Source organism: Miscanthus floridulus, chromosome 13, assembly GCF_019320115.1.
Source record: "Miscanthus floridulus cultivar M001 chromosome 13, ASM1932011v1, whole genome shotgun sequence".
Taxonomy (NCBI): Eukaryota; Viridiplantae; Streptophyta; class Magnoliopsida; order Poales; family Poaceae; genus Miscanthus; species Miscanthus floridulus.
The window spans coordinates 88,580,562-88,590,365 of record NC_089592.1 but is presented as its reverse complement, the minus strand read 5'-3'; the positions used below and the strand labels follow the sequence as shown (position 1 = coordinate 88,590,365).

The 9,804-nt window shown below is 44.1% G+C and overlaps 2 protein-coding genes across 3 annotated transcripts; one reads left to right on the top strand and one right to left on the bottom strand.

Annotated features, from left to right (window-relative positions):
• Window positions 1–204: 204 nt before the first annotated feature.
• LOC136498858 (uncharacterized) lies at window positions 205–9,221 on the top strand. Of its 2 annotated transcripts, XR_010769809.1 has the most exons (6): window positions 205–637; window positions 750–962; window positions 7,359–7,504; window positions 7,614–7,833; window positions 8,719–9,005; window positions 9,107–9,221. XR_010769809.1 is itself a non-coding variant. In XM_066494571.1 (5 exons), the coding sequence occupies exons 1-5, from the start codon at window positions 497–499 to the stop codon at window positions 8,908–8,910; spliced, it is 912 nt and encodes a 303-aa protein (XP_066350668.1). In that variant the 5' UTR covers window positions 205–496; the 3' UTR covers window positions 8,911–9,082. The 2 variants fall into 2 exon arrangements, 1 of the variants encoding a protein (XP_066350668.1); XM_066494571.1 differs by lacking the exon at window positions 9,107–9,221 and having other exon boundaries at window positions 8,719–9,082.
• On the bottom strand, window positions 9,046–9,618 carry LOC136501904 (probable calcium-binding protein CML32). Its single transcript, XM_066497426.1, has one exon. The coding sequence runs from the start codon at window positions 9,616–9,618 to the stop codon at window positions 9,046–9,048; it is 573 nt and encodes a 190-aa protein (XP_066353523.1).
• Window positions 9,619–9,804: the final 186 nt, after the last annotated feature.

Sequence of the window (9,804 nt, the reverse complement as noted above, 5' to 3'; positions counted from 1 at the left end):
ATTTGGCTTGTTCGGCTTATCTCTGCTACCAAATTAAGACTGGCTGAAAAATACTGTTCCGGCTGAATTGTTGTGAGAGAAAAATACTGTTCCGGCTGAAAAAATAAGCCGAACAAACCAAATTTAAGACAAGCGAACGAGGCCTAAACACTGTTCGCTTGTCTCTGCTACCCGCCAAAAGGGTCCGACACTTAGGTGGGTAGCAGAGACTCTTGTGGATTTGCAGAGTCCGACCCTTTTGGCGGACGCGCCTAGAAGCGCCGGACGGCTTCCGTCGCCGCGCAGCTCGGCAGCTCGCCGTCGTAGCCTGGGGAGTTACAGCGCCGACCGCGCCTCGCCACCAACCCTGGTCCTCCCCATCCCCAACCACTCGCGTTGCCGCCGCATCCAATCATCGCGCGGCCTCGTATCCGCACGCAGCAGACTTGCCGCGCCACCAGAGAACCGGCAGCTCGCAGCTGTGAGCTCTGAACTAGAACTACAGTACTACTACTAGATGGGGTCCGGGTGGAGGGGCATCCTGGGCTTCGACTACGCCATCGTGCAGGCGCCGCTGGGCCCCAACATCTCTGGCCCCGAGCTCGCCGCCGCCGTCGCCAACGCCGGTGCCATCGGCCTTATCCGCCTCCCCGACTTCGTACCCGCACCACACCTTCCTCTTCTTCTCTTCAGTTTTATATTATGTTTCCTCTGTTAATTACTGTATCTCAGCTGATCACTGGCTGGCTACGCTGCTGACTGCACTGCAGCCGGCGCCGGATTACGTGAGGGAGCTGATACGGAAGACGAGGAGCCTGACGTCCAGGCCGTTCGGGGCGGCTATCGTGCTCCCGTTCCCGTACGAGGAGAACCTGAGGGTCGTGCTAGAGGAGAAGCTTGCCGTGCTGCAGGTCTACTGGGGTGAGTTCCCCAGGGAGTGGGTCCAAGAGGCGCACCGCGCCGGCGTCAAGGTCTTGCATCAGGTGAGACAATTTTTTTATGCAATAATTGAAAAAAAAAGGAAAACCATCCTTGCTTCATACTCTCATGATATTGTTCCAAATTTCCAGTTTACCTATTGTGATATGCCTGTCGTGCTATTGTTGTTGATTTACAGTTTAGAAATCCCTACTGTTGGTAGGGTGATGCCAAGATGGAGTGTTTATCTTAATGTGTGTGGTTAGGCTGTCACACCATTTTTTTTTCGCAACCGTGCCTCGGCACATTTTTCATTAAAGAAAATAGAGTTTTTAAGAGGAAATAGAGTTTTTCGCGAACGTGGTTTGGTCGCACCGGTGGTGCCTTGATTCATGGAATGGAGCAGGGGCCAGGGAGTTAGCATGTGAAAAGTCCAATTAAAATTTTCTTATAGAGCAGCAAATAAGTACTAAAACTGCAAATGACAATATCGTAGACCCAATATCATGTGAATCTCTGCAACTTAAGATCGGGCAAATCTTCATGTTTCCGAAATGAGTCTTCATATGCTATCATGTCTAATTTCTAGCGGAAACTTCCCATTTCTCAAATCAAGACTGGGCCAATTATGTTTGAAATGCACACATGATTTATTTTGCTTTGTCTCTGCATACACATATTTGTTGCCCAAGAAAAATGTTTGCAAGCTTATTGAAATTCTTCTAAGGAATGGGAAGGCGTTTATCTTTAAGAATTTTAAACACTATACCTTACATGTTATTTGAGTTTGTTTGATGTGATTCTTGTATACATAAATCCTCCTGATCAATAGTCAGTACATGCCATAAATGCAACATCAGTGGAAATGTTTTGATGCACAATAGGTACATAATCTGTGTAAAGGTCTTTACCGCTCTGTGTTATAAACGATAGGCAATATAAACGACGAAGAACAGTAGATCAAGCACAGGGGACACGAGATTTTAACGTGAAAACCCCTCCCAAGGTGGAAGGAAAAAAAAACCACGGACACCAGCCAGCAAATCTTCACTATATCGGGTGAGGTTACAAACGTTGGAGATTTACAACTTGGGATACCCTAACCTGGGGGCCTTCCTGGATAGAAGTCTATGATACATCTTTTTTATGAGGGAGGTGGTCCGGATATATATAGGAGGAAAAACCCCACACCCCTCGTCTATTAGCAATACGGAACTAATAGATGGTGTAGTCCCTCTTAACGCTAATGGGGCGCTTCGCTTCGGCCCAAGCTTGAATTTGGATCATAGCTCAACAAACTCTACCTTGAGACAAATTCCTTCTTATAGCATAAAATGAACATTAACCCTGAAACAACAAAGAAATACTTCCGGTGCCAAATAGCCTCTTGGGCTAAACAGTTATACCAAGCTTGAGCTAAGCTCAAACTTAGCAACAAGAATTGGCTTTGTCAACATATCAGCAAGATTATCATGTGTGCTTATCTTGCATACCTTTAGCTTACCTTGTGCGACCATATCGCGAACATAATGGTATTTGACATCAATGTGTTTGTTCTCTTATGAAACATCTGATCTTTAGTGAGACATAACACTTTGACTGTCACAAAATAAATTAATGCAATAATCATCTCCACAAGCTCAGCAAACAAACCTTTCAACCAAACTGATTCTTTACATGCTTCAGCAATAACCATGTATTCTGCTTCAGTGGTAGACAGGGCAACAACGACCTGCAATGTTGTCCTCCAACTCACAGCACAACCACCAATAGTGAACACATAACTTGAGAGAGATCTCCTCTTATCCAAATCAGCAGCAAAATCTGAATCCACGTAGCCAGTGAGTCCCTTATCAGTCCTGCCAAACTTTAAACAGGCATTTGTTGTGCCACGAAGGTACCTGAAAATCCACTGAACAGCCTTCCAATGTTCTTTACTATGATTAGCCATGTATCTACTAACCAAACTAATAGCATATGATAAATCAGGACGAGAGTAAACCATGACATACATCAAAGAACCAATAGCACTAGAATATGGAACTCTTGACATGTACTCAAAATCTTCATCCGTACTAGCACATTGTAAAGCTGATAATTTGAAATGAGGAGCAATAGGAGTACTAACAGACTTTGCATCATGCATGTTGAAACGATGAAAAACTTTCTTAATGTAACTTTACTGACTAAGAAATAACAAACCATAATTTCTGTCTCTTGTAATTTCCATACCTAGAATCTTCTTAGCAGCACCAAGATCCTTCATCTCAAACTCACTACTCAACAGTTTCTTTAACGTAGTGATTTCTTTCTTGCTCTTGGCAGCAATCAACATATCATCAACATGTAACAGCAAATATATAGGTGATCCATCAACAAATTTAATGTACACACAGCTATCAAATTCAGACCTCTTAAAACCATGTGACATCATAAAAGAATCAAACATTTTATACCATTGACGAGGAGACTGTTTCAAACCATATAAGGACCTCTTTAATTTGCAAACATGATCCTCCTTACCAGGTACTATGAACCCTTCTGGCTGGTCCATGCATATCTCCTCGAGCTCTCCACGTAGAAACGCGTCTTTACATCTAACTGCTCAAGCTCAAGATCTCACATAACAACAATACCAAAAAATGTATGAATTGAACTATTCTTTACGACTGGAGAGAACACATCATTATAATCAACGCTAGGAATCTAACTGAAATCTTTTACTACTAACCCTGTCTTAAATCTTGGAGGTTCACTAGGAGACAAACCCTTCTTTCTTTTGAAAATCCATTTGTAACGAACGGCCTTCTTGTGTTTAGGTAAGCGCATAACATCCCATGTGCCATTTTTCTCAAGTGACTGCATCTCTTCTTGCATAGCGGAAATCCACTTCTCGCGGTCACCTGAAACAACAGCTTCAGTGTACGTAGCCAGCTCATGAATGTTCTCAACCTGTTCAGCACAACTAAAGGCATAATGACCAATATCACATTCCTCAATTAAACGAAGACGAGGTCCACAACTCCTCTTTGTTTTGCGATTTGCAATAGACTGATTTTGAGGCTGCAAAACAGGAGGTGAGTGCTGAGCAATATCATGAACATTGTTATCAACAATTTCAGTTTCCTGATCATCTACGTGCTCCACCTGCACGCTAATATGTTCCTGCTCCTCATCAGAACCAACTGGTGAAACATCTATGGACAAGCTATCATTAAACATAACAGATTCATTGAAAACAACGTTCCTGCTCATGAAGTCTTTTTAGTTTCAGGATTCCATAACTTATATCCTTTAACTCCAGAACCATAACCAAGAAACAGACACTTAATGGCTCTAGGTTCTAGCTTTCCATTATCAACATGAGCGTAAGCAGTGCAACCGAAAACTCTCAACTGTGAATAATCAGCAGGCATATCAGACCATACCTCAATGGGAGTTTTCTTATTAAGTGGGATAGAAGGTGACCGGTTGATCAAGTAACAGGCGGTGTTAGCAGCCTCAGCCCAAAAACGCCTGTTCATACGAGCATTGAACAACATGCAACGAGCCCTCGAGATGATGGTTCGGTTCATGCGCTCAGCCACACCATTCTGCTGAGGAGTGTACGGGGTGGTGTGGTGCCTGACAATGCCTTCTTCCCTGCAGTAATCATTAAAAGCATCCGAACAGAATTCACCGCCATTGTCAGTATGAAACAATTTTACCTTCTTTTCAGTTTGCCTTTCTATCATAACTTTCCACTCTTTAAAAGCAGCAAAAATATCATCTTTATTTTTCAGAAAGTAAGGCCACACTTTTCTAGAGTAATCATCAATAATGGTAAGCATATAACGAGCACCACCATAAGAGGGCTTACGAGACGGCCCCCACAAATCAGCATGTACATAATCAGGTGTACCTTTGGTGGTATGAACAGATGCATTGAATTTTACCCTCTTGTGCTTACAAAAAACACATTGCTCACAAAACTTCATCTTACCCACAGTGCCGCCATCCAGCAGGTCTCTCTTGATCAATTCTGTCATACCAAGTTCACTCATATGCCCAAGATGCATATGCCAGAGATTAGTTTTACTTGGTTCATCATTAGAAACAGTAGCAGCAATGACGGAACCATGTAAAGTACTTCCTCTAAGAACATAACTTTGTAGAATTCATATCACCTATCATATGAATGAGAGAGCCTTTTGATACCTTACACACTCCACCTGAATCGGAGTGTCTGTACCCCTCGGCATCAAGTGTGCTGAGGGAGATGAGATTTCTGGCCATCCCTGGTATGTGTCTCACATCTTTCAGTGTGCGTATCATGCCATCATGCATCTTAATCTAAACGGAGCCAATGCCCACGATCTCACGTGGGTTGTTATCTCCCATACGCACGACGTCTCCACTCTGCACATACTTGTAAGAACTGAACCAATCTCTGTTAGAGCATATATGAAACGAGCATGCATAATCAAGTATCCATTCATCACGACCAGCAACACAACCAGCAAAAACAACCAGAACATCTCCTGAATCAGAATTATCAACAGCGGAGACAACAGAGGCCTTACCATCACCATCGGATTTATTTTTCGGTTTATACGTACCGTTTCTTTTCTCCTTATTCTGCAGCTTCCAACAATCCTCATTGACATGAGTATCTTTCTTACAATACATGCAGAACTTATCCCTGCCTCAGGACTTCGAACGGCCTTTACCGCTCTTGCTCTTGTCTCGATTATTGTTGTTGTTGTAGGTTTTTTGTTCGGGGCCTGCCTCTAACCTGCAACACTTCGCCCTTGGAGGACGACACATCAGACTGAACCATACCTTTCATCTTCTCCCTCGTCTGGAGGGCCTCATATACTTCCGCAAGGGTTAGTTCATCACGGCTTAATAGTATGGTATCTCGGAAATTTGCAAACGAAGTAGGCAGTGAGTATAACAGTAGAAGAGCTAAATCTTTATCATCATATTTTACCTCCATCGACACTAGGTCGGCAACGATCTCCTTAAAGATCGATAAGTGGTTCATCATCGAACCACCTTCTTGCAGCTTGTGCGTGAACAACTTCATCTTCACGTGCATCTTACTGGTTAGATCCTTAGACATGTAGATCGATTCCAGCTTGAGCCAAAGTTCTGCGGCAGTTTTCTCCTGCAGCACTTCTTGCAAAATATCTTTATGTAGATGAAGTTGAATTAGAGACAGAGCCTTACGATCCTTCCGCTTCTCTTCAGCGGTCCATGACTTCTGCCCTTTTCCTCCGAAATCGTCCAGCGCCTCATCAAGATCCGAAGATTGTGCCAGAATCGCCCGCATCTTGACTTGCCACAGTGCAAATCTTGTCTTGTAATCCAGCAGCGGTAGATCAAACTTCATCGATGCCATCGCGAAACCCTAAGGTCAAACAAAGCTCTGATACCACTTGTTATAAACGATAGTCAATATAAACGACGAAGAACAGTAGATCAAGCACAGGGGACACGAGATTTTAATGTGAAAAACCCTCCCAAGGTGGAAGGGAAAAAAACCACGGGCACCAGCCAGCAAATCTTCACTATATCGGGTGAGGTCACAAACGTCGGAGATTTACAACTTGGGGATACCCTAACCTGGGGGCCTTCCTGTATAGAAGTCTATGATACATTTTTTCCATGAGGGAGGTGGTCCGTATATATATATGGAGAAAAAACCCCACACCCTCGTCTATTAGCAGTACGGGACTAATAGATGGTGTAGTCCCTCTTAATGCTAATGAGCTGCTTCGCTTCGGCCCAAGCTTGAATTTGTATCATAGCTCAACACTCTGCAATGGTTGGTTTTTGAAATTTGGCATGCTTCTGGTAATGTTTACTTTGTATTCATTTTTTTACTGAAAAAAATTGTCCAATATTGTGCAACCAATTTGACAATTAAACTAAGCTGTGCCCTTTTTTTGCAACATTTGGTATGGCAAATTTTATCAGTGGCCAATAATCTTTGGTTTTTGTTTGAGACCACAAAGGTGAATGCTTCTTTGTGATGGTGGCATGAGAACCCCAATCCTTGTAAATTCATGACATTGTTTTAATTGATTGCTTCTTGAGTTTAGACTTTTTGTTGATATCCAAACAGGTCGGCAGCCTTGAAGAGGCAACAAAAGGTAAAGAAGTCGGTGTAGATGGAATAATTGTTCAAGGCCGTGAAGCGGGGGGGGGGGGGGGGGGGGGGGGGGGGGGGTCATGTAATTGGTCAGGTAAATGTAAATCAATTAGTTTCAGCTTTGTTGAAATACTGTTGGGCAATCTTTCAGTAAGCATACCACTGGCCAGTATTTGCTACTGCTAAAGTGCTATATGCAAGGCTTGATACAGATTAGGGCCCATGGTCTCGTCTCTAGTAGCATAACATGCTCTTATAGTCTGTGTCCTTTTAATTGCCTTTTCTCATGAATATTCTCTCAGTCAGCTTCTATTTGGAAAAGCAGGAAGGATTGATTCCACTGTTGCCAAGAGTAGTAGATCTTGTTTCGGACTCTGGCATTCCAGTTATTGCTGCTGGGGGAATTGTAGACGGTCGTGGCTATGTTGCTGCATTGGCATTTGGTGCTCAAGGTGTTTGCTTAGGAACAAGGTATTCTCTTGGTCTCTTGTATTTCGATATGAGGATACATCAACATAGAGCCTTTTATTTGTAGTTTGCATAGGTAATGCTCACATTATATCGCTCCTTGAACATTCAGATTCCTGGCTACCGAGGAAAGCTATGCACATCCTATTTATAAGGAAAAGGTAATTGAGATGAGTCGCACTGACTATACAAATGTGTTTGGGCGTGCTAGATGGTCTTATGCTCCACAACGTGTCCTGGAAACACCATTCTATTCTGGCTGCAAGAATCTCCCAGATCAGGAAACAGAGGAAAACCAACCCATTATTGGGCACTCTATCATCCATGGTGTGGTATGTATTTGAATATTTGATTTGTCTTGAATTTTTTTGAGCTTACTTTGCAAAAAAAAAAGTGTTTTTCATGGCTTTTCTTCTTCACTTATTCTGGCCCTGGTGTGTAAATTATTTCAATCGCGGTACTACCTCCGTCCTAAAATATAAGGGATTTGAGTCTGTCTTAAGTTAAACTATATTTTAAGTTTGAACAATTTTCTGTAAACTCAGATTTCAGGATGGAAGTAATAATAGAACTAGTTTCTAATGAAAGCTCGGATATCAGAACCTTAGTAGCCTCGTTGCAAACAAAATACATGAACTCTGGCAGCCATATTAAAATAGCCACAATAGTACGCAGGATTATATTTGTTCAATATTCTCCTGCGTATTTGCGAAAAAAAGAATTATTCAATATGATAAACCTCAAAACTTCCTTTTAGGTTTTCATTAGTAAAAAAGTCGGTTCTCTGTTTAGGTTACGTTTTCATGAATGAGCATCATTCTGCTAAATGTACCTTGGGACATGGTGAGAGTTGGTAATTAGCTACTTTGCTTTGAATCAAAATGGTTGCTTAAAATGCTGTTTTTCTAGTACTGGATATCCATGGTTGCGTTCAAGTCAGTAGTTGTAGCGGTGTGGTAAAGCATAAAGCTATTTTACTTTTGCATCTGGATTTGTGGTATCTCACCGTGGACTATTTGCCATTTCAACTAATTATTGGCTCATAGTATTTAATCTATTTTTCCTTGAACCAAAAGGTTTAAGTGGAAGCCAAACGTTAATACACTGCACATGATGGATCTCAGTATAGTAGCTCGGCTATTGCAACTTGAATCACATGTTTTTACTATGCATCTCAAAAAAGGAATGGGCTACTAAGCAGAAATTTCTGTTTCCAGCACAAGGATATTCATCGATTTGCTGGTATTGCTCCAAACCCCACCGCGACAGGTGATATCGGTAGCATGGTCATGTACGCGGGTCAGAGTGTTGGGTTAATCACAGAGATCATACCAGCCGGCGAAGTTGTCAGAAGGCTGGTCGCTGAAGCGAAGGATGTCATCAGAGAAAGGCTTTCTGATTTCCATTAAAAGTCCTCTACGACTGAAAGTTTTATCTAGAGTTAAATGCATGGGTGGTTCATCAACTTGCGCTCTAGTTTCACTTAGATCCATCAACTCTAAAAGTTGGTTTTTTTGTCCATAATCTTTGTTAGTGGCGCATTCCTAGCCCATAACCCTTTGTTTCAATTTTTTAACCGACGTGGTTGTCCATCGTGTCGTCCAGGTTGGATTTGGCGGGAGAGCGTCGGCCGCCCAGTCCATGCTGCTGGCCTCGGGGAGTCCCAGCTTCTTGAGCACCTCCTGCAGCTCGGCGGCGGAGATGAAGCCATCGCCGTCGACGTCGAAGACCTTGAACGTCTCCCGCATCTCCTGCTCGTCCTCCTCGCCGCCCTTGCCGCTGTCCGCCCCGGCGGCGGCGGCATCCTGCTGGTCCGCGAGCGCGCCAAAGAAGGCGTCCCCGAGCACGCAGTGGAGCTTGTCGAAGTCCTCGAAGCGGAGGCCTGCGGCGCCGTCGGGCACGTAGGTGCCGACGGTGGCGGCCAGGCCCAGCGCGTCCAGCGCCTGCGCTAGCTCGTCCACCGTGATCTCGCCGTCCCCGTTGCGGTCGAACAGGTCGAACACGCGGCGGAGGTGCACTGCGTTCAAGCTCCCGTTGCCGAGCCGAAACGACGCCGACGGCGTCCCCTTCGCCAGCGCCGGCTTCACCACCGCCACCACGCCGTGGTTCGTGTCCATCCTTCAAGCTTGAGGTCGACCTCGGCGTACAGATTCTCTCGCTCGCCCCTGCTGGTGTGCTTCAGCGGAGCCGCGCTCTGGCTTCCCTGCGTTCTCTTCTCTCCTTTAATTTGTGTGGTGTCAAAATCGCTTCTTTTATTTCGAGAGGAGCGCGAGGACAGCGCTGGCTATTTATAGCAGGGATAG

Excerpts from the sequence above, each read along its gene's own strand:
- LOC136498858 (XM_066494571.1), top strand. The coding sequence starts at position 497 with ATGGGGTCCGGGTGGAGGGGCATCCTGGGCTTCGACTACGCCATCGTG. Across the intron at positions 638-749 it reads TTATCCGCCTCCCCGACTTC|CCGGCGCCGGATTACGTGAG; the intron begins GTACCCGCACCA and ends ACTGCACTGCAG. Across the intron at positions 963-7,358 it reads GCGTCAAGGTCTTGCATCAG|GAAGGATTGATTCCACTGTT; the intron begins GTGAGACAATTT and ends TTGGAAAAGCAG.
- LOC136501904 (XM_066497426.1), bottom strand. The coding sequence starts at position 9,618 with ATGGACACGAACCACGGCGTGGTGGCGGTGGTGAAGCCGGCGCTGGCG.